Source organism: Equus caballus, chromosome 21 (assembly GCF_041296265.1).
Source record: "Equus caballus isolate H_3958 breed thoroughbred chromosome 21, TB-T2T, whole genome shotgun sequence".
In the NCBI taxonomy this organism is placed as follows: domain Eukaryota; kingdom Metazoa; phylum Chordata; class Mammalia; order Perissodactyla; family Equidae; genus Equus; species Equus caballus.
This window is the reverse complement of record NC_091704.1, coordinates 60,394,747-60,418,979: the sequence shown is the minus strand read 5'-3', so window position 1 is coordinate 60,418,979 and position 24,233 is coordinate 60,394,747. Positions and strand designations below refer to the sequence as shown.

General features: G+C 43.2%; 1 protein-coding gene across 1 annotated transcript in view; it reads left to right on the top strand.

Annotated features, from left to right (window-relative positions):
* Window positions 1-24,233, top strand: part of OTULIN (OTU deubiquitinase with linear linkage specificity) — a 53,340-nt gene that overhangs the window by 12,009 nt on the left and 17,098 nt on the right. The window contains exons 2-3 of the mRNA XM_070246283.1: window positions 10,259-10,779; window positions 18,818-18,894. Coding sequence (XP_070102384.1) covers window positions 10,259-10,779; window positions 18,818-18,894 — 598 coding nt within the window. The remainder of the gene's footprint in view (window positions 1-10,258; window positions 10,780-18,817; window positions 18,895-24,233) is intronic.

Here is a 24,233-nt window from a genome sequence, read left to right as displayed (position 1 = left end):
TTCTTAGCCTGGCCTCTTGACTACCCTCGGGCTAGACCAATTCAGTGAATTACTTCATTCCACAGATCAGAAATCATGAGCTAGTGAAGTCCAAGGGTGTCTTAAAATTAACGCTTTCTGTAAGGTCTTGGATCACCTGCTATAGCGAAAAAATCACTAAGCTAAAAAAAAAATCTCTAGGCTTGGTGCCAGAAGTGTCTGAGGCATCCAGGTCTTGACTCCTGGGAGAGTGTGTTCCAAAGGTGCTTCATAAACTGTAAAGTGTTAAGTGAAGGTATTAGATATGGCTATTATTTCTCAAGCACTATTCTAGTCTCTTGACACACCTCCCTTCTAATCCTCATCACATATCTATAAGATAAGAGTTACTATCTAGATTTTCCATCTGAAGAGACTGAGGCTCAGAAAGGTTAAACGACTTGCCCAAGGTCATATAGCTGGTTTTCTCTTTGCTGTACTATACTGCACAGTACAACTGATATAAGGAATCAATATTAAATCATTCAACAAACATTTATTCATGATCATTAGTACCATTCATTGGGTTAGGAACAAGGCATATAAAGGTTTATGAGTGTTATGTTACAGTTTGTGTCCAACTAAAATCCATATGTTGAAGCCCTAATCCCTAATGTGATGGTATTTGGAGATAGGGCCTTTGTGAAAGCAATTAAAGTTAAATGAGGTCATAGGGAAGGGTCCTGATCCAATTAGGGTTAGTGTCCTTAGAAGAAGAGGAAGAGAGACCAGAGCTAGCCCCCTACCCCCAATCCCCACCTCTCTCCACCACCCGCGTGCACAATGAGAAGGCAGCTACCTGCAAGCCAGGAAGAGAGCTCTCACCAGAAACTGACCTTGCTGGCACTCTGCCATTGCCAATCTTCCTCTTTTTGCTTGAGGAAGATTCACCCTGAGCTAACATCTGTGCCCGTCTTCCTCTATTTTGCATGTGGGTTGCTACCACAGCATGGGCACCAACGAGTGGTGTAGGTCTGCACCCAGGAACCAAACCCAGGCTGCCGAAGGAGAGCGCACCAAACTCAACCACGAGGCCACAGGGCCAGCTCCTGATCTCAGACTTTCAGTTCCCAGAATTGTGAGAAAATAAATTTCTGTTGCATGGTATTTTGTTTGGCAGCCCAGCCCAAGCTAACTAAGACAATGAATAGCTACTTCCCACATGTGCTTTCAGCTTCGCTAGGGAAATCGATAGTTACAATACAACCTGCTGGGATAGATGTAAGAACACCTCGTATTTCTAAACAATTGCTTTACAAAGAATCCTGACAGTTGGTGAGACTGGCAGTAACAGGCTACCACAGATGCCAGACAGCAGCTCTAAACCCAAATACCTTTCAGGGAGACAGTCTCTTACTCACAGGTACCTCATAACTGATAAACATGGACTTGCTCACAGAACTCCAAGTGCCTTCTCTAAATGGCAGATGGAATGGGGTTGCAGAGCCAGGGGCTGAATGTGGCTCCAGCTCAGGTTCAAGAACAGAACTTCTGGTCTTCAGCTGCCGCAGCTATAAAAGGAAGGGGTTTTGACTAGTTGCCATCTAAGGCAGTCATCTGAATATTTTTGCTCACTTGCTCCCGTAAAAGAGTTTTGAAAAACTGTGAAACTGTTTCCACATTTGAAAGGTGACATCTAAAATTTTCCATTAGAAATTTAGTTTTAGGGCTGGCCCCGTGGCCGAGTGGTTAAGTTCGTGCGCTCTGACGCAGCAGCCTAGGGTTTTGCTGGTTCGGATCCTGGGCACGGACGTGGCACCGCTCGTCAGGCCACGTTGAGGCGGCGTCCCACATGCCACAACTAGAAGGACCTGCAACTAAGATATACAACTATGTACAGGGGGGATTTGGGGAGATAAAGCAGAAAAGAAAAAAAAGGAAGATTAGCAACAATTGTTAGCTCAGGTGCCAATCTTTAAAAAAAGAAATTTAGTTTTAAAGGATGTGATTTCCATGTATTATAAATAAATATTGACATTTTAAAATAAAATCATCACATGACAAGTTTCCAATAGAATCTAAATAACATATTTATTAGAACTTCACTATCATTCATAAAAAAAGACTGCAATTTTACATCATTCCTTTTTCTCATTGAAATCTCATTTTCACTCCATTCCCAGAATTTTATTTAATGCAGGATATTTTTATGTTTGAAAATCTTTTATTATTTCAAATTATTTGAAAGTTTCATTTATTGTCATAATTATTAGTAGTAAGAACTTGATTGAAACAATATATTATAAATTTTGATAATTATTACACATACTTAGTAAAATCTTACTGGATATATCTCTTTTAAAATCTATTGATGAATATTATTGCTAGAAAGGGACAAGATTTAATCTCAATTCTATTCCTATTTTTGGGTTTTACAGATATAAACACTGAGAAACACTGTTCCCATAAACAAATGAAAACGGAGTTTTGTTATAACAAAATCATTCAATTCTTTCAACTTCTGAACTGTGTGCCAAAAATTGTCACAGTAATCTCTCATTAAATATTATTTTAAATCATCAGGTAAAAAATTTAGATTCTCCTTCAAATTTGTTGAAAGTGGAGAATTAGAAATTAACTGAATTACAAAAGTGTTGATTATCCAGTCAATAAGACTCAATCACTTCTCGTTTCTGGAAAGTCCCTAGGACAAGCATCTCACAAACACTCATTCTAACATAGAGTGCCAAGTAAGGCAGAGAGCCTTGCCAAGAGTTTGTCACCTGGATGACATAAGATGTAACCAATATTTCTCCCTGCTACTCTGCTTTGTTCTCTGGAGCCTTCCTCAGGAGCAATGCTTTCTTTGATTGAGGCTATCATCACTCTTATAACCGCACTCTACAATTTATGAATTAACATATTGGCCAAAATAATTTAAATACCAAAATACCCCCTCTAAGAGAAGAAAAGGAAGGACACAAAGCCTAAATGCAAAGTTTTGGTGCCTTATGTTGGAGGCTTCTCCAAAAGCAATATTTAAATTCTTCCCTTTTTTCGATGTTCTAGAACAGCACCACCCGATAGAAATATAATGTGAGCCACATACACAATTTAAAATTTTCTAGTACCATATTAAAAAACCAAAAAGAAACAGGTGAAATTAATATTACATACAATGCAATATTTCCAAAATAGTATCATTTCAACATTCAATCCATATGAAAAATTAAAAATGAGACATTTTACATTCATTTTGTTTTTTTTGGTATTAAGTCCTTGAAAGCCTGTTGTGTTTTGTACAGCAGATCTTAATTCTGACCAGCTGTGTTTCAGGTGCTCAATACCCATGTGACTAGTGGCTACTGTATTTAGCACAATCCTGAGGCACACACTGTAGTAGGATTTGGGATGGATGAGAGAGAGTTTTCCACGTGTAAGAATATGGTGAACATGAAGGCAGTGGTTGGAAAGGAGAACAGACCCATCCATGCCCCCATACAGCTGTGAAAGGTGTCTTTTACCCCAGGACCTCTGCTGCACAACTGTATGAAATGGCTCTGGTGTACCCCAAGAGATGGAGGTACCTCAGTTTGAAGATCATTATTTTAAGTGGATTCTGGATGCCAAGATCTTGAGAATGATGCAATGAGGATAAAATTATATATCCTTATCTTCTGAAGAAGACCTAGTCAACTATCCTTCTAAAATTCTAGACCAAGCAAAAAGAAACATTAATGAGACAAAATATTAGCAGAAGATCCAGAAAGCCCTTGTTACTTAGTCAGCAATATCCTGGTATGATTTTTTAAGGTAAGGTTGACAACCTACCTTATCACAAGTAGAGAGTTTTGGGTAATAGTAGGGTGATGCCTTCCTCTCTGACTATGATGGAGAGAACCTGGGATTATATGAGTATCATCAACCTAACATCAGATTCCTTGAGGAGGTGAAGGGTTCCTATGTTATGACAAAGAAGAGACAAAGAATCTCTTCCTTACTTTTATTTTCTTAGGAAACTTCTACAATGTCACCCTCTAGCTCTCTCCAAGTTCCAGTGTGCAGTATGAAAGATGGGCTTCCTTTCCAAAGGACCCAGATGCTTGTCCTAAAAGGTAAGTGTAAGTACTTTCTGATGCTCTTAGTCTGCTTGGGCTGCCATGACAAAATATCATAGACTGGGTGGCTTAAACAACGTAAATTTATTTCTTACAGTTCTGGAGGCTGGAAGTCTTAGATCAGGGCGCTAGTGAGGTTGAGATCTGGTGAGAGCTCTCTTTGGGTTTGCAGGCTGCTGATTTCTCCTTGTATCCTCACCTGGCAGAGAGAAGAGAAGGGTAGCAAACTTTCTGGTGACACTTACAAGGGCACTAGTCTCATTCATGAGGGCTCTACCCTCCTGACCTCATCTGCTCTTAAGTACCTCCCAATGGCCCCATCTCCTAATACCATCCTTTTGGGGAGTAGAGTTTCAACATGAACTTTAGAGGGACACAAACATTCAAGTCATATCACCAAGTATAGGAACATTGGGGGTTAGGGGTTCAACATATGAATTTGAGGGCATACAATTTAGTCCACAGCAGATATTAGGGTACTAAGGTATGGGATTCCATTTCAGAAGCTCTCCAAATAAATTAAGATTATCATCTGCCTGGATGAATTCTTTAGGATGAAACTCTGTTTAGCTGGAGGCAAGTGACTGGTTTAATATTTTCCAGAATTCCAAGTCTTTGTATAACATCACTCTCTGTTATCTTCTTCTGTATGAAATAGTTTCATTTTCGTGATAAAATAAATTTCATTATGACTCATACTTCTCCCAAGAAAAACTCTTGGGGACAGTTTTGGGGGTTTCCAGGTAAACTAATATTATTGCAGGATATTTTTTCTAATTAAATATTTCCCCTATTTTTTTCTCTATAAAGTTATTTCTTCTGGTCTCAGAACTGCAAAGACACAGTAGGTTTCCTCCCCACCTCATCCTGTTTAAAAATAATGAGCATTCCACAGTCAAGAGGCATGCTGGATAAAGGGGTCTTTCAAATAAACACTTGGGTATTCCTAGAGTAGTTAATTACTAAGTGAAACTAGCAATACTTCCTTCCAGGCTTGAGTAAGTACATGAACCTGTGAAACTAGAATAAACTAAAAAGTACCTTTCCTGTGAATACTTTAGAAATTGCTGTGCAGAATACACTTGAAATCTATTTTTTATTGCTGTGACATTGGGAAATTCCATAGAGTACAAATGTAGGGTGTTTCGACTTTGCTGTGAAATATGGGTTTATGGTATTAAAAAGGGGGCTACGCATTCAACTTGTACTAAGTTCCTTAAAGAGAATTCAAAAAATCAATCAGTCAAGCAAACAAACAAACAAACAAAATAAACACTGCATGGCTCAGCAGTGCTCTTCATACCAGTCACAGCAAGTAAGGGCTGGAGCGTTCAAAGAAAGGAACTCAGAGTCTTTCATGCATTAACTTTTCTAGGCAAGGCCACTGAAGATGCAGTTACATTAATCTGAGGTGATTCAAAATGTAAGTTACTAAGACATACAAATTACAATATCGTCACGTAACTTTTAGTTATCTGATTTAGGAATGTTTGATTCTAAGGGGAAGCTGGAAACTAACTGGAATTGTCTCTAGCAACATTATCATATAGGCTTTTGCCTAATCTTATAGATTTGTTTGATTGTTTTTTATTCATCCTCACATAAGAATAGGCTAATTATTGTAATCATATCACAGTACATGGGCTTACTTCTCACAACTCCCTCTGAGAAACTCTAATTTAGTTTTTGACTTATTTAGTTTAACACACATGCTCTCTAATAATTTAGTTTTATAATATCAATTAAAAAATTTAGCACATCCCCAATATACACATATATAATAAAAATGCACATATGTATCTCTGTTTTTTATGTACTACATATACTATAAAACATATACACAACAGAAATTTTAAAAAGATTAAAGATGAAATAAACATTTAAATTAAAAATTTTCTACTAAAGTACAATGTGACTAGATATCCACATCATTTTGAAAAGTCTTGTTTTAACTCTTTGTGATATGGTGACTTGAGTTTGATTTTCTTCTAATAAAATCGATTTTATTTTTTCAATAGTTTTAGATTTACAGAAAAATGGAGAAGGTAGTACAGAGTTCCTGTAAACCTTGCATCCAATTTCCCCTCCTGCTTACATCTTACATTAGTATGGTACATTTATTACAATTAATGAACCAATATTAATACATTATTATTAACTAAAGTCCATGGTTTATGCAGACTTCCTTTAACATAATGTCTTTTTCGCTTCCAGGATCCCATCCAGGACATCATAGTGTTGTCATGGCTCCTTAAGCTCCTCTTGACTGTGATGGTTTCTCAGACTTTTCTTGTTTTGATGACCTTGACAGTTTTGAAGAGCACTAGCCAAGGATTTTGTAGGATGCTCCTCTAATGGAATTTATAATTTGTCTGATGTTTTTCTCATAATTATATTGGGGTTATGGGCTTTTGGAAGATCACAGAAGTGCAGCGGTGTTTGCATCGTATCAAGTTTACAACCTAGCCACATGATCTATCACTGGGCTCAGGTCACACGTTAACTTGGTGGCCTATTGGTAAGCGTTCAGTCTCTGCTAAGGGCTAGTAGCAAGCTAAATGCTGTTTCTCAAAAGGAGAGTAGTTATTCACAGAGGATGGCAGGGCTTTATGCCAAACTCCTAAGGGTTTGCCTTGTGATTCACTTATGGGTGCTTGCCAAAGACTTCAAATAACATCACTATCTGCCACTGACACTTCAAGCACCCTTGGATCTGCTGGATCATAGGGACCAAGTGGCAGATCAACTTGCACAGCAGCCTGGATCTGTTGTAGAGCCTTCTCTTCTCTTCTCTCCCTAGGGGTTGTGCCTCTTTTTTTGGTGGTAAGAGGGGCCAGATGTAACAACTTACCCTTTAACTTCGAAGTGATATCTTGATATATCCCACACCACTCGACCCCTAGGAATTTTGCTGGGGTAGAAGGTCTTTGAATTTTGGGGGATATATTTCCCATCCTCTGACACACAAATATCTTACCAATACCTGTACAGTAATTGCTACTTCCTGCCTACCAGGACCAATCAGCAAATCATCAATGTGATAGACCAGCATGATGTTCTGGGGAAGGAGGAGGGAGAAGGCTAGGTGACTAAATCATGACATAGGGCTGAAGAGCTGATATATCCCTGTGATAAAACAGTGAAGGTGTATGGCTGGTCTTGCCAGTTGAATCAAACTCTTTCTGGTGGTCTTTTTCAACAGGTATAGAGGTAAAAAGCATTTGCCAGATCAATAGCTGCAGACCAGATACTAGGAAACGTGTGGTTTGCTCAAGTAATGAAACCACATCTGGAACAGCAGTGCAACTGCAATCACCACATTATCAGGTTTATGAAAATCCACTGTCATTCTCCAAGATCCATCTGTCTTCTGCACATGCCAGATAGGTGAGTTGAAAAAGGATGTGGTGGGTATCACAACCTCTACAACTTTCAAGTACGTGATGCTAATCTTTGGTGCTAATCTTTGCAATCCCTCCGAGAATACGATGCTGCTCTTGGTTTACATTTTTATAGGTGGAAACAGTTCTAGTGGTTTCCACTTGGCCTTTCCTACTATAACAGCCTTCTCTCTATAGGTCAGGGGACCAATGTGGGGATTCTTCTAGTTGCTGAGCATGTCTACCTTAATTATGCATTCTAGAACTGGGGAAATAACCACAGGATGTGTTTGGAGACCCACTGGGCGTAATGTGAGATCAACCTGAGCTAAAATTCCATTCATCACTTGACCTCCACAAGCCCCTACTCTGATAGGTAAACACAATGATGTTTTGGGTTTCCACGAATTAATGTCGGGTCACTGCCATTGTCTACTAATTTCCCCAAAGTCTGGTTATTTCCTTTCCCCGAGTGCACAGTCACTCTGGTAGATGGCAAGAGGACCCTTTGGGGAAGGCTGGGATAAAGATTAACAATATACACTTTTGGCAATGTAGCAGGGTCTTTCCTTGAGAAGACCTGACCTCCTTTTCATACATAGTTCTAAATGTGTAAACTGGCTCAAATCTGGGAATCGATTGAGGGGCTGTGACTTTCCATTTTGGTGATGCAAGTTAGGGCTTGAGTCATAGACCTAGAACTCTTCTGCTTATGCAGACCAAGTAATAATTTAGTAGACTGTCCATTTATTTCTTCTCTAAGGAGACCATGATCAACTAGCCAATTCCATAGGTCTCTCCGAGTCAGACAATTCTGATTACTGCTCTGGCTCAGCCGTGCATTACAGTAACCACATCCACCTAACTTTTGGTAATTAAGTGCCACCCTTTGGTCCCTACCCCCCTGAGATCCCATTATCCCAGTTGCATTTAGGAGTCTATTTGATGGGAAAAGTTTCCATTGTAAGATACATCTGACTACAGAGAAAAGCAATTGTAGAGCTCTTCAAGGATGCTAGGGCTCCCCCACAAATTTATTTCCAACATTTATGTCCTCTGGACCCTCCTGGGGTGGGTGAATAGGTCTTATGTGATAGATCCATGCTAACATTCCAATCTCCCCAAGTCTTTGGATACCTTCCTCTACAGTATCCTAGGCAGTTTTGGGACTTCATTTAGTGTAGGGACTTTTGGGTGGAAGGAAGTCAAGTGATCACCAGAGCTTTTGCTCAGGTTCTTCTCACAGTGGGCCCATTGAGTCCCCAAACCGATCCTATGGTTGTTTTCCCAATTCCACATGCGTAACAGGAAAAGACATACCCACCAACTAATGAAACAAACTATTAAGCTTTTCCCAACCCCTTGAGGTAAAATGTTGTATCTAGAATATCTGCTTAATGAGAATTTTATTCTCTCGGTTCTGGAGGTTAGATATCTGAAATTAATTTGTCAGAATGGCCATGCTTCTTCTGAGAGCTCTTTGGAATAATCTTTCCTTGTCTTTTCCTAGCTACCAGTGGCTCCTGGCATTTCTTGGCTTATAGTTAGACCACTCCAATCTCTGCCTCCATCTTCACATGCCCTTAGTTCACTTGTGTCTATATGTCTCTGCATCCTCTCCTCTTATAAGGACACCAGTCATGAGATTTATGGCCCACTGTAATCCAGCATGAGCTCATCTTAAATGATTACCTCTGCAAAGAACTTATTTCCAAATAAGGTCACGCTGAAGTTCCAGGTGGACATGAATTTTGGGGGGACCCACTATAATCCCACATGCTTAATATCCATAAGAAGTATAACTTGTATATTCTTTTGTATGATCTGAATTTTTTTTAGCATGTGTATTTACTACTTTTTCAAATAAAATTAAATGGAAAAAAACTCCCCATAGTTCCTTGCCTTAAAATGCAAATATTCCTTCCATCCAGTTTCTCCCTTTGATGCCCATTACTATTTAGTCTCCCTATGCTGGTCTCCTTTGGACTCTTGTCCTTTTCCTATCTTCTAACTACGGACAAGGTGATCTTTCAGAATAATCTTCTCCTTCCAATCGTTCAATGAGCATCAAGCACAAGCTCCCTAGTTAGCCAAAGGTGGCTTTTCATGATCTGGTCTCCAGCATCCTTCTTCCAGTTTCATCTTTCAGTAAAATCCCCTGCTACCTTCCTGTTCTGCCCCTGAACTACTTGCAGGTCTCTCAACGGTCGATGTCATTCCCTTCCTCCATACCTTGGTCCTGCAAGCTTTGCTTGAGTAAAGGCCCTTGCACCCATGACTGCTGCTCATCTTTAGATCTACTCTTTTATTCTCTCCCCAGAGAGGAAACATGTTGCCTTCTGATCTTTGAAGTATGTTAATATTTTGCCTTTGCTCTTGTTCCTCTCACATCAAATTTCCTATTTGAAAGAAGACAGTCCAAGAACACACACTGCCGCTGTCGAGTAGAAGCAGTTGGCCCTTCTCACCCTGCCGGAGGGGAGGGACCGTAACTCCCAACCCTGGAGCCACAAGCCTGAGCCCACACGGAAGGTCAGAGCCCCCGGGCTTGGGGGCGGGGGGCGCGGAGGGGCGGGTGGTGACGGAACTGCCCCTCGGGGAAAGCCAGGCAAACCGCACACCACTCAGCCTGCCCACATCCCTGGAGTGAAGCTCGAGGAAACCCCTGCGGGGTGGAGTGGAGGGCGACGCTCGCAAGCCTAGAGAGACACTGCCAGGCGCCCAGACACGTTGGCGCCCTTCACAGCCCAGGCGGGCCTTCCCGCTCCCGCTCTCCGAGGACGCGTACCACCGCTCCTTCAGGGTTTCCCCTCCTTCTACCCACCCAGCCTGCCGGAGACTTCTGTAGAGGGAAGAGCGTGCCGGCGGCACGTGGAAGCAGAGCATGCGCAGTGGCTGCGCCGCGCTGTCCGCTCCCCTGGCCGGCGGCTCAGTCCGCGCAGGCGCAGGCGGAGGGGCCGCGGACTCCCCGCCCTCCCGGGCCCTGCCCCCTCGCCGCGGGTCAGAGGCCGCGAGGCGGGCGGCGGTGACGCGCGCGGAAGCGCTCTGGGTACCCTCGGAAGCCGGCTGGCAGCAGAGCGGCGGCGGCGGCCACAGCCGGGCGCCCCGACTGGAGGGGCCCCGGGTCCCCCAGAGGCGGCTGAACCTCTGCGGCGGGGGACCATGCCGCAGCCCGTCGCGTGGCCGGGCGCGAGCTGCGCTGAGAAGCCGGCGCGGGAGGCAGGGGCGGCGTCTCCGGGCCCCGCAAGAGCAGCGGCGCGGGAGGGCGGGAAGGCGGCGGCCGCCGGGCAGCCGCGGGCCGCGATGCGGTGCCCGGCCGAGCAGTGAGTCGCGGGGCGCGGGCCTGGCGCGGCGGGGGCGGGCGGGGGCGCTGCGCTCGGTCCCCGCGGGCGGGCTGGGGGTGGGGTGGGCTGGGCAGTAGCCGCCGAGGGCCCGGCACCCTCGGTTCTCAGGAAGGTCTTCGGCGGCCGGGAGGAATTTGGAGACTCTTGTATCCAGTGTCCGAGTACAGCTGTTTTTCCGGGGGGCCCCTCTTGCAATTCGGGTCGCCCAGTGTCCCCCCACCCCCAACTTTTGACATCTCCATAGCTCTGAAGTTAAAGCTGCCGAAACTTGAGAAACAAACTCGAAAGGCGTGTTGTTTTATAATTCACTCCTGGTAGATCTTTTCTCCAAGCTGGTGCGGGAGGAAATAAGGTTGTCCCTGTCACAGCCGCAGGAAAACTGAGCCACGCGACATGTTTGTTCTTGGAGGGCAAGTCGCCGCTTGATGAGCGTCCCACTTGTTGGACAGACTTTGGACGGAGTCCGACCCCGTTCTCTTTTGCCCTTTAACGGCTTAGCTAGATATCCCCACCCCCGTTTATTTTTAAGTAAGAAAGCCAGTTAGATCAGTTAGATCTAACTGGTTAGATCAGTTTCTTACCAAACTGTAAAGAAAGGGCATAAATCGGAAGCGTTTCTAGTTTCTGCAAGGGTCTGGGGGTAGAGGTGGAAGCAGGATAAAAACTTGAGGGCTGAAACTCTTCTACACTTTCAAGTTCTAGTCACATATAATTGCCTTTGGAATTCCGAAATTGAGGAAAACACTCAGATAACTAAGTTTGACAGATAGCTTATTTGGCCCGAAAGCTGAATTTTAAAGAGTGTTGAAATGCACCTTTTTTTTTTTTTTTTTTTGCGTTTCCTAAAAAGGGGTCCTTGACTGGCCTGTTATGCAAATAGTGTAGTATTTTAATAACTATCATTTGCATAGTTCTTTACCGTGGGCTTTGACATTCTCAGTTATTGAGTTATTGAGTTATTGGGTTAAAGGCTGCTGGGGAAAATTTGGAGTAGGAAGTCTGACACTGCTGCCCCCGGGAGTGAGTCAGGTAATCTAGGTGAGTGAAGCTGACCGGAAGTAAACCCTGAGTTCCTGGAGAGTGGGTACTTCTCTCTTGGGGGCAGGGTCTAGCTAAGTTCCAACCTATAGATGCTGGATTTTCTGTATTTAAGCAATCCAGATATCCTGACTTTTGTATGAAATGTCCTGATTTTTAAATAGTAGCATTTTATTTAATTTATTTTTTTGGTGAGAAGATTCACTCTGAGCTAACATCTTTTGCCAATCCTACTGTTTTTTTTTCGCTTGAGTAACATTAGCCCTTAGCTAACATCTGTACCAGTCGTCTTCTATTTTGTATGTGGGATGCCTCCACAGCGTGGCTGATGAGTGGAATAGGTCTGTACCCGGATCCGAATCTGGAAACCTGGGCCGCTGAAGCAGAGCACGCAGAACTTTAACCACTTGGCCACCCAGCTGGCCCCTATTTTATTCTTTACTTGAAACCACTGTGCAGGCCCACATGTGAGCTGATGTGACCAGTGGCTGCAATTTTGCTCCTTAGGTTCAAGACCGATCTCAGTCTCGGCAGTGGGGTCTTTTGCCTCTGCCCCTCCACAGCCCATGCTGGTTCCTAACTGCTGCTGCCAGCTTGTCTGCTGCTACCTCTCTCGGGCCCTGGTGGTCAGAGCTGTGGTCCTGCCTAGTGGGCCTGGCCCTCAGATGCTGCTCCTCAGCCTCGGCATGAGCAGTTTCATGCCCCCTGGGAGATGCAGAAACTTTGAAGCCAGAGCCATGTTCCCCAAAGTACCCATAGTTAGTTGGCAAGTTTTTCTGCTGGATGTGGTTCCCAGAGTCTGAGCACCTGGCGAAGTGGGTCATGGTGTAGAAGGAGCACTCTTTCCTGATGAAAAGGTCTCGTGGCATGGGTACGTCTTCTCTCTACTGTCAGTAGAATTACAGACTTAGAGTTGAAAGGAATCTAAAACCAGCCTGGGTTTGTCATTATATACATTAGGGAACTGAGTTGCAGATTCATAGGTGCAGCTTGGTCAGGGAGGCACAGGGAGTAGGTTTCAGGCCAGGTTCCCTGCCTGGGTCAGAACTTCCGCCATCTCTTTCTCGCTGCCTCAGCAAACCCAGCCAGAGGGATGTGATTTATAATGATGGCAAACTTCAGATTTTTTTTTTCTGGAATAGATGTTCCAGTTTGCGGTTTATTAAGCAGCTTAATTTCTTTTTCTTCCTGTTTTTGTTGTCTTTGATGATTTCATTCTCCTTTAACTCTTGTAAGAGAACAAGGAGGGGTGAGGGAAGGGAGGTCACTTAACTTGAGATGTCACCTTCTGAACATCACATCTTATGTTTGGGGCTTTCTTGCCTATCATGTGGGCAGTAGGGCTATTTCTCTTTGCTCTGTGATGTTTCCTTAAGGGTTAGAGAGATGTACTGCATCATATAAACATTGCTTATTATATGGTTTGCAATATAATATGTGCACATCAGTTCTTACGTGGTGATATATGCAGCCTCATAGTTGGGTGTAGATTTAAATAGTGTAATGTCTGAATTAGGACCTAATAGTTTTTAAGTCCTGTGTTTTTCTGTCATTGGAGCCAAGTCCCTTCTTCCCACCCAAAGAATTGGGTTTGTCCTGCAGAGGAATTGAGTAAAATATTTGCACCTGGAAATACGAAACACTATAAAACTGCAGATATTTTGAGATATCCTGCAGAGTCATTTTTAATACTTTGCCTGGACAGTAATTATGAATGCACATCATAGCGCAACTTTTGCAGCCGTTATACATCGGGGATGTGAGTCTTTGGAGGGTGCAGTGAATAGGGGAAGGGATGGCTCATTTCCTAGGCAGTACTGTAGGATACTCATTCCTTTTGACTGAGCTCGCTGCATTTCTCAAGGGAGAGAAATAGTGGGGAAGAAAGACAAAAACCACATGTATAAGCTGCTTTCTAAATCTCCTTCTTCCCTCATCTCTTTCCTCCCTTCCTTTCTCCCTCCTTTCCTCCCTCCCTCCTTCTCTCCCTCTCGTCCTCCCCCCCACCCCCAGCTCATCCTTCCTTTAGCTCATCTGAGAGCTGTGGTTGGCTGGCATCCCCTGGACAGGCCCTAGGGATGGCTCACAAGATGACTTAGGACCCGTTTGAAGAAGTCTTAGGTCAGACCAGATTTAGTGACTGTTTTTAAAACTTTGTCCCTGCTCCTATCAGCAGGTCTCCTCTGCTCTATCCCTTGCTCACCCTGCCCCTGCTTTTGAAACGTATGCTGTGTCCACTCTTGCCCTTAGCTAAGCTAATCTGCGCTGCAGTTCTTGAGGACCAAGATGGTCCTGGGACACGGTTTCTGCTTAGGGAGTTGAGAAGTGAGACTACTCCCTGGCCCTTCCCTGTCTGCCTTATGGTGGGATAGGGTTTCAGTGTGGGATCCATAGGCTCTGTTGGATGGATCATATGTCTGTGAACCCCTTTGAAACTGAAGGCAAAATATTATGTATATTTGTGTTTTTCTGGATTGAGGTTCTGATGAAAGCTGTGGGTTCTCAAAAGGGCTTTGAACAACAACAGATTGTTAAGCCATTGTTCTTGGATGTGCTCAATATACTATTGAGTGAATGTGTTTTCCCACCCACCTCCTACCTTAGCAGCTCCTGGGGGGGATGTTTGGTGGGGTAACAGCCACTCCCTCCTGCTGCTTCCCCCACCTGGATATAGAGCCTGCTTCACGTCCAGAGCTGGGATGTCTGAGAATCAAACCTCACTGTCGAGGGGGTCTGGATTGTCCCCAGATACCTCTGGAAGTCACGTGGAGTAGCATGAGCCAGTCACGGAAAGTCCACTTGCAGAAGGGAGGCGGAATTTTGGCCTGGGTGCCGGTACTTTCCCGCATTTGATGTGTTGTTCACCCATCTCTGCAACTGCTCAGGGGTGGAGAAAGACTGGGTTGAGTGGTCTTTGCTTTTCCTGTGCCTGTGTGGGAAGGTGCCTTGGTGTCACAGTGGTTAACACTGTCTCACCAACACTGCCTGGGCCATTAGTCTTCTAGAACAGGGCAAGTGAAGCACGAGCTGCAGCGTTCATGTCCAGAGAGCTAGACAAAGTCATAGTCAGTGTAGCTTTTTTAGACAACTGAGAAGAACTTGGTGCAAAGGTTCATAATGGTGAGTGATTAAAATGCTGTCTAGTTAACTGCATATACGTCAGCATTGACTTATTTTATATTTCATGTTTACTTGTATCATAAATTGAAAAATTGGCTTCACAGAAATGTCTTCTGCTTCACTGAGGTCTGTATTTTTAGCTCATAGCTTTTGTTCTTGGGAATAGTACAATTTTGTCTATATGTAGTAAGCGTTTTTTAATTAGGCTTTCAAAAATGTATTGGTATGCAGGTCTTTGAACAGAACAAGAGGAAAGTTATAATTTAGTATGCAATATCATGTAACTTAGTGATGTATATTGCCTTAATATTAAGAATAAAATGCATCATTCCTAGCTTAGTAGACAGTAGGAACTTGAAAATAATATTATGGTGCTAAACTAAGAATTTTCTAAGTAGGAATTATTGGCATTTTGGTTTTAAAATTTAACTCTACTTTGTAATTGACTGTGACTCATGTACCATGGTCCCCAAGAAATCGAGTCACATTTAAGACTTTGTCTTACTTTTCTTTACTACTTTTCTAGTTATCTGTATGTTTTCTAGAGGGAAGCTTTTTGCTGTGGTGATCATTTGAGTGTTTGGGCTTCAGTGGCCTCTTTTGTGCCAAATGGTGGGTACTCCCGCTCTCACTCCACCTTGACACACACAAAAGATTGCTAAATTTCTGGAACAGTTCAGCATCGATGATTTTATCTTATCATATTATGTCCCTTTTCCTTTCATTATCTTGTCTTCCCGTAACAAAAATTGAAACCTTTAGCTATTTCAGATTCCCAACTTTAAATATAATTTTATTTTGTTGTTAGTTTCAGCTTTAATATTTTGATACTTTAAAAAGTTCAAGCAAGAGTCTATTGAGTGAAGTATTTTCTTGAATAAAATTATTTTTATTTTTCTTGTTTTCACACATCTCTTTCTCTTTTCAGTTGATTGTCCTTATGTCAGACGAATATTTCATTTTGGCTGTTAAATATCTGCTTTTCTGACCATATTGATTGAGCTTTATTGCTTAAACTTGAAACTTATCCTCTTTCCAAGGAAATACAGCGTTAGGATCATTTTTAAGGTGATGTTTAAAGACCATAATAGAGTTTCCTTGGTGGCCTTGGAAAGTTAGCAAATGTCTTTGGTTACGTGTCCTTGGTAGCCATGGAAGTTAGTGAACGTTTGTGCACAGGACCCGAATGAAACTGGGTTGCGGCTAAAAGAATTTGAATGTGCTCTGGGCCCCCCAGTCATCGATTTCTGCTTTGTTTCTTTGATGTATTTTGAATCACTGCTTTTTATTTCCAATATTCTCACTTTCTGTTTCTGTCTTCCCTTTGAGTTTAGTTCTGCTGTTGATTTCTTTCCATTCCTCTCCTGCCGGCCTCTGTGAGAATTTGTATTTGCAGCTGGACTGAGAGATGCTCATTGAGGAAACCTTGTCTGGGCACTGGTGGTGTGGTTGCACTTTGGTTATTTTGTAGATAAAAAAGGAAGAGGACGAAAGTGGAGCCAAATGTGCATGCAGCATAGCCACAGAATGCACGTGAAGTCGAATTTTTAACGACAAACAGATTCATAGTCTGTTCGAACTAAGAACTGGTAGAGGAGCCAGGACGATCCTATAGATGTTGTCCAGTCTTTTCATGTTGAGGATGAGAAAATAGGCTAAGACTAGGGAAGCGGGCGGCCTGAAGAAGTGCTTCTGATAAGCTGTTATGAAACTGATTCACTTACATGCCTGTTCTATAGGATCTGAGTTTCTCTCCTGTTTGATAAAGTCAGGAATGAGGCCAAGAGATATCATTAAATTAGTGAAAGAAGAACTAACACATTTAGTCACTTTTTATTTTAGGTGTTTGATGTGTTGTTCCTGCGAGTCTGGTTGCTGTTTGCTTTTAACTCTGGCCTAGGCTTCGTGGGTGACATCACACCTTTTACTTGAAATCTCACTGGAGCAGAGCACATGGAAAGTACCTTTTCCCTAATATGTCCCCTCAACTCCACAGCATTCAAAAAATAGGCACCCACACACTGTCACCTTTATTTAGGGAAAAAAAAAGGAAGAAAAAATTATCATCGGGCGAATTGTTTATTAATAGTCTGCACCAATGGATATAGTATGAGAATTAATAAGAATAGCTAACTTTTTTGAGTGCCAGGTGTTAACGTGCATCTGTTTTCACAAGAATCTTTTGAGGTGAGTACTCTTACTGTCCTTTTTACAGGTGGTTAAATTTAGGCACTGAGAGGTGTAGTTACTTTAGTTCCATGGTCATATGTACAGCAAATAAGGCTGGGGTGGGGAGTGGTTACACCCTGACATTTGAACTCCGGGGTTCCACGCCAGCCATGGCCCTCTATAGCAGGGTGTCTTGGGCAGTGAGCCATTCAGGCAGAGGGAGTAGGGAAAGCCAGTCACAGGGGTAAAAGTGCAGGCTAGTGTTGATCAAGTGTTTGGACTGGTGTGGGTGTGTGTAGGGAGATTGTGGGATGTGGGCTAGAGTGGTGGGCTAGGTCCAGATTGGACTTCCCTGCTATTTTGGGATCCATTCAATGGGGTAGGGCAGGTGGGTATGTTAGATTCCCACCTCGGTTTGTGTCTCAGCACATCCCTTCTTCATCTATCTCACTAGCCCTCTCCCCGATTCCTCTTTTCCCCTGGCTGTGCTAGGCCATGTACTTGGAGTGGGGGTGCTAAGGGAATTGGGAATGGGAGTATCTCAGTCATTCACTTAATTCCGTATTTTTTTACTGACCTTATTAACTCCTCCGTTCTGTGTTCTGTTGTGCCTGGAGCCTCCCTTCTTGTGTGAGGTGGGGGTGTGCTGTCATGGGGAGGGAGGGAGTATAGGGAATTGAGAGTCTGATTACTCCTTATGTGTACGTCAGCCAGTTTTCTCGTTTTCAGCTCTGGGTAACTCCTGTACCCTCTGAGGTAGTAGGCACCTCCAGTTCCCAAGCCTTTCTGGGGTTGTGCTGGCTTCCCTTCCGGCAGATGCCCCCCACTGGCTTTCCTGTCCTCCATTGTTTACTTTTGGACTGTTTGGGCTTTCCTATGTCTTGTAGTTTCAGCGAAGATAGAGTTGGCATTTCTGTTTCCCATCATTGTCATGTTGCGGTGTATCTTGAGGTATCTTAAAACCAGAAGTCCTGTTCTCTATCCTTGTCTAGCATCCAGTGATGTTTGCTCCTTTTCTAGTACTTAGTAGGCTCTTGTTAGTTCACTAAATGAGACTGGAGACTCTTTAGAACTATTATAGAAGTACCATGTCAGTGGTTGTGGCAGCAGTTGAAGTATGTGGGTCAGTGGGGATGTGCTCACCAGAACATGAGTGGCTGCTGGAATACGGGGTCAGGGAGCGGGAGGAGCCTCGAGGAGACTTGTTAGCTTTGAAGACTTAAAATAATTAATGCTCTCCTATCCTTGTTTTTAGGGTAGCTGATGTAAAAATTTGCTTGCAACAAACTAAAGTTGGTAGTTGACCTGTGCTCCCGTATAAATACTTTTATTAGCACTATGTCTATTCTTGGGACTTGCTAGAATCATGTCAGGGCTTCACTGATACCATACTAAGATGCTTACATATGTAGTTGAGGCATTAATAGATGTTAAAACTGAAATGGCTTCGTGCCATGTAGCAAGTGGAGTATGTAAAATGTCTCATTTAAAGTAAGAAACTCTGAAGTGGAATGATAGAAAGTGAGCATCTAAGATATAAGACCCATATTTTATCAGACTTTCATCATGTAATATGAAAAAAATCAAACTTTTAGTGTCCTGTAAATTTTTTAAGCAGCTGCATATTGTGATAGGAGGGAAAATGTCAGTGCAACAAATTTTTGAAATGTCTAATTTGGTGTGATTTCAGCGAGGAGGACATGTATCGTGACGCGGATGAAATAGAAAAGGAGAAAGAATTACTTATACATGAAAGAGGGTCATCAGGTATGTTCAGAATTGTTTTATTTATGGAGTTCTTACTGTTTATATTGAAAATGTGGTTAAATTGGTATATCCATTTCATAAAGTCATTGAGATGTACTTCCTAGGAAACATTCTTATGCATGTGGTCTTACCTACATTTGCTCATTCATTTTGCTGAAGTACGTCTGGGGAAGACTGTTTCCTAAGGGTTTTAAAATTTAAATGCGCTAGTCTCCCTGCATTCTTTACCTTCATGTCATTTTTGCAGATGTGAGAATTATTTAATCTCTTGACACCACCGTCTCTCAGTTCTCGATTTTCTTATGTTCTTACGAAGGAGAGTTTGGACTAAAATGCATTTTTCTTTTCAAGTGGAAGGACTTACTGAGAAGTTGGCTGTGTGTCTTTGCATGCAGATGGCCATGTGAATTTGATTGAGGGAGAACAATCATGGGGTCAATAGTGCTAATTCTCTCATCGTTTCCTGATTTTGTGTCCATGTTTCTGCTCAGTCATGCCTGCTCTTCTCACTTCCACCAGGACCCATCGTGGGGGGCAAGGCATTACTCCATTCTCCTGCCTGCGGCTGGCTGGCAAAGCTGTGTGGGGAGGTGCCTCCTTACTTCCCTGGCTAGCCTCGTCCAGGAGCTGAGTGGGGATGCTCCAATTTGGGGATATGCCATAGATGATTCACAAGTGGCATTTTCTCTCTCATTACCCATGTAATGCGCATGTTCTACTGGTTTGTTTTGAGAACTAGCTTCTATTACTTTATGATTAACAAGAGTACTATCATACGTGTAATTAGGAGCAAATGATACTGAGTGGGGCTTTTGATAATAACTTTCGAGTCTTCCTCACAAGGAATTGGAGGAACTCTTTCTTTGGTAGCCATAGGAGATGTTCTTTGTAGTGGTCCGATCAAGTGTGTTCCTGGGCCACACTGTTCCAGTCCTCCATAACACTTCAGAGGATGCGCTGTCTCTCCTGCTGCATTACTGCTGAGGTTGCACAGAATTCACTCAGGATGCAGTTCTTATTGGTCATATTCCTGAGGAGAAGGTGCTTCTTCGGCAGTTGCGGATGCCTGCTGCGTTTGTAGAGCCCTTTTGCTCCCCCTCTCACCCTGCAGGCTCTCTGTTGGGATTCCTCTGTCTGCCAGTGTAGCCCTCTGCAGGCGTTTTAGCTTTTCAGTGGGCCTTGTCACTTCCAGCTTTCATCTGAGGTTAAGATGAATCCCTCACACTCCTGCTTGCATCTCAGTCCTTCTGAGTTCGTTGCCCTTCCTGAAATAACATCCTTCGGAAGTGCCTCTTTAAGGGGCGGAACTTCCAGGTGGGAAGCTGTTTGTTTGAAAATTTCTTTATCTCACTTTCTTTCTTGGATAACTCCAGATGAATACTTGTTTTCTCTAATCTTTTTGAAGATTTGTTCCAGTGTCTTCTGATTTCTGGTGGAGTTGAACCTACTGCAGTCAGACCAATCCTCAGTGGATAATCTGTCTTTTCCCTCTGTCTTCTCTTTGTCTTCAATGTTCTGGAGTTTCTCCCGGTGTCTCTTAAGTATGGATTTGTTTTTTTTATTTTTGTGTTTTTTTGAGGAAGATTAGCCCTGAGCGTTAAAACTGCTGCCCATCCTTCTCTTTTAACTGAGGAAGACTGGCCCTGAGCTAACATCTGTGCCCATCTTCTTCTACTTTATATGTAGGATGCCTGCCATACCATGGCTTGCCAGCTGGTGCCATGTTTGCACCCAGGATCTGAACCTGCGAACCGCTGGCCGCTGAAGTGGAACGTGCGAACCTAACTTCTGTGCCACCGGGCCGGCCCCAGATGTTTTTTAAAAAACGTATTGCTTGAGATTTTTTTTTCAAATTCTTGGATGCCTAGTTTTGATCAATTTGGGAGAATTCTCAGCCATTGTCTTTTTGAAAATTGCCTTTTTCCTAGTCTCTCTATTTACTCCTTCTACCCTCTGAGTAGCTGTTTGCTGGCTCTCATTCATGTCAGCCAGGGCTCTCAGTTACTCATCCTTTCATACATATTTTTTATCTTGTAGTCTCTGTTGCATTCTGAACAATTTCTTCACATCTATTTTTCTCTTTCTTTTTTGGAAAAGTCCTGTTTTCCCTCCAAATTTGCTATTCTTTTTTGATAGTTTATTGTTCTTTGCTCATGTTTTGTATTCCTTCTTTTAAGTATTTTAAACATACTCTTCTGGGTCTGATAATTTCATTCCCTGAAAATCCTGGCAGGTCTGATTATACCATTGCTATTTTTCTTATTTCTTGTTTCTTCAAAATCTGAATTGTAAGCTCAGCTTTTGTGTATCTGTGTGGGGCTTGTGCAGTCTGGCTCGACTGTGAGAGAATTTGGCCTTGTTTCTGCCAGGCACCCGGGGCGTCACATACTTTGGGCCACTTTATGTTCATTTCTAGACGTAAGTTTCCAGGGTCTTGTGGCTAGTCTGAATGCATGCCCTGTCCGTGTCTGACAGCTGGCCTGTGGTTATGAAATCTCAGGGGTGACTTCCTCTCCCCACAAGCCAGAGCCCAGACCAAGGCAGAAAGTTTTCTCATGCTTTCTCTTTGTTAGAGAAAAGGGGTTTTTCACTGAGCCCAGAGGTCAGCAAACTGTGGCTCCCTGGCCAAATTTGACACTTCACCTGGTTTGTAAATAAAGTTTTACTGAAACTTCCTTGTTTACGTATCGTCCATGGTGGCTTTCATGCATGGTAAAGTTGAGTAGTTGTGACAGAAACCTCATGGTCTTCAAAGCCTATCTCACTTACTCTCTGGCCTATTACAGAAAAAGTTCACGATTCTTGCCCCAGCCCATCCTCTGATTGAGAGTCCCAGCTCTCTGGAGGGGGTTCGCTTTTAACTTCCCATCTTCCGAGAGTCTGAATCCTTGTCTTTGTCACCACATGGTGGTTAAGGACCAGATCGCTTGGTGATTTTAGTTCCTCCTTACCACTCTGGTTTCCAGCTTTCCTGTTCGGGTTTTGTTTTTTTTTGCCATTAGAAATGTTCTTTCCTGGAAACAATAATCAGAGTCTATGTCATTTGCCATTAAACAAAGAAAGAACCTATTGTGTCTTCTAAGCTGCTTGAGGTCAGGCACTGCCTGGCCTGCGCCTCCAGCTCCTGGCCTAGGGGATGGCGAGCAATGGCAGTTGGAGCCCTCCGTCCAAAGAATAGCAGCAGGATGGGAAGTAAAGCATCATTTTGATGCCAGCAGCTGTGCAAGTCCCCACTTCCCCACCCTCATGGTCTCGCTCAGGCCTCTGATTGAGCACAGGTTGTGGCCTGTGGCTTGGTCTCTTGGCCAGGTGAGGCCCCCTGCCTCCTACCCTTAGTCAGGGTGTGGGCCTGCCCTGCCCTGTCCAAGGGCCAGGTCTTATCTTGGTGTGTGTAGGACTGAGGACTGGAATGCGGAGTGCAAGCGAGGAGAGCAGGAACTTTAACCAGGGAGGCCCTTCCTGAGCTGGAAGCGTGCTCTGCCTGGTGGGAGAACATGGCACAATAAATGTCCTCCACTCTGGACGTTTGTAGTTCCTTATGCTTTGTGGGGAGGTGAGTGGAAAGGCAGAGACAAGGGAACTCTTCCCTCCACTAAGTAGACTGTCAAAAAGTGTTTGTTGAATTTAAGCAGTGATGAGGCTTTATTTGACGATTGGCTGTACAGCATTGGTATTTTTGGTCTCTGAATATTAGGCTTCAGGGATCTGTTTCTTTCTTTCTTTTTTTTTTTTTGGTGAGGAAGACTGGCCTTGAATTAACATCTGTTGCCTATCTTCCTCTTTTTGCTTGAGGAAGATTGTCACTGAGCTAACATCTGTGCCAGTCTTCCTCTATTCTGTATGTAGGACACCACCTCAGCATGGCTTGATGATTGATACGTAGGTCCACACCTGGGATCTGAACCTGCGAACCCCAGGCTGCCTAAGCTGAGTGCATGAACTTAACCACTACGCCATCTGGGCAGCCCCCCTGTTTCACTTTTAAGCCATTCCTGGCTTATGCTGCAGATAAATGTGTCTGTGTTATTTGTATATGTGTTATTTTCCCTTTTATATATAAGGTTTATTTTCTTTATAAAAGGCTTCATGGTGAGATATTAAAAAATAGTTCTGTTTTGCATTAAAAAAAGAATTGATTTACTAGACTGCAAGAAGGGCTTAGGGACTCCTCTTGTGCTCCTTGGTCAATCATTCCGGCATCCATCACACCCTGGCCCGGGAATGCCTGTTGTCTTTTCCTCTCCAGTAGTCTGTAAACCCACTGAGCACAGAATCTGAGTCTTTGATGCGTTCGTATCCCCAGCTCCCAGCTAAATGCTTGACACATATTAGACACTCAGCAGATATTGAATTGAGCTGATTCTAACTTTTTTTTTTTTAAAAGACTGGCACCTGAGCTAACAACTGTTGCCAATCTTCTTTTTTTAATTTATTTTCTTATTTTCTGCTTTTTCTTCCCAAATCCCCCCAGTACATAGTTGTATATATTTTAGTTGTGGGTTCTTCTAGTTGTGGCATGTGGGACACTGCGTCAGCGTGGCCTAATGAGCAGTGCCATGTCCGCACCCAGGATCGGAACTGGTGAAACCCTGGACTGCCAAAGCGGAGCGCACGAACTCAAGCACTCCGCCACGGGGCTGGCCCCCTGATTATAACATTTTTATTTTATGTACAACTTCCTTCAGAGTAAATATGTTGTAAGGTACTTCTGTGTTTATATCCTAATTCCTTTGCTAATGTTTACTTCTTCAATAATTTAAAAAGGAAGTCAAAATATGCCTGAGAATTTCCCCCTTTCTTCCTGAAACAGACAGACAGACATACACATGTGCGTGCATATGTGATATCACAAAGTCAACTCCAGACCTCATATGTTAAGCACAGAAAATCTAAAGGCCGTTCTTTTACTGTGATTTGATCATAAGTTGTATTTTTTTTTTTTTTTAAAGATTTTATTTTTTCCTTTTTCTCCCCAAAGCCCCCCGGTACATAGTTGTGTATTATTCGTTGTGGGTTCTTCTAGTTGTGGCCTGTGGGACGCTGCCTCAGCGTGGTCTGATGAGCAGTGCTATGTCCGCGCCCAGGATTCGAACTAACGAAACACTGGGCCGCCTGCTGCGGAGTGCGCGAACTTAACCACTTAGCCACGGGGCCAGCCCCTCATAAGTTGTATTTTTAATTTTGGGGGATGTGTCATTAGAGTCAAATGAGGTCTGTTGTCCAACTTACATTGAGAGCTCTGTTTCTGGCTTATTATCAACAACTTATAGCTTTTTGGGATCAGGGCAGGATATAAATAAAAAGACAATTAAATATAGTTTTTGTTATAGAGGTGTTAT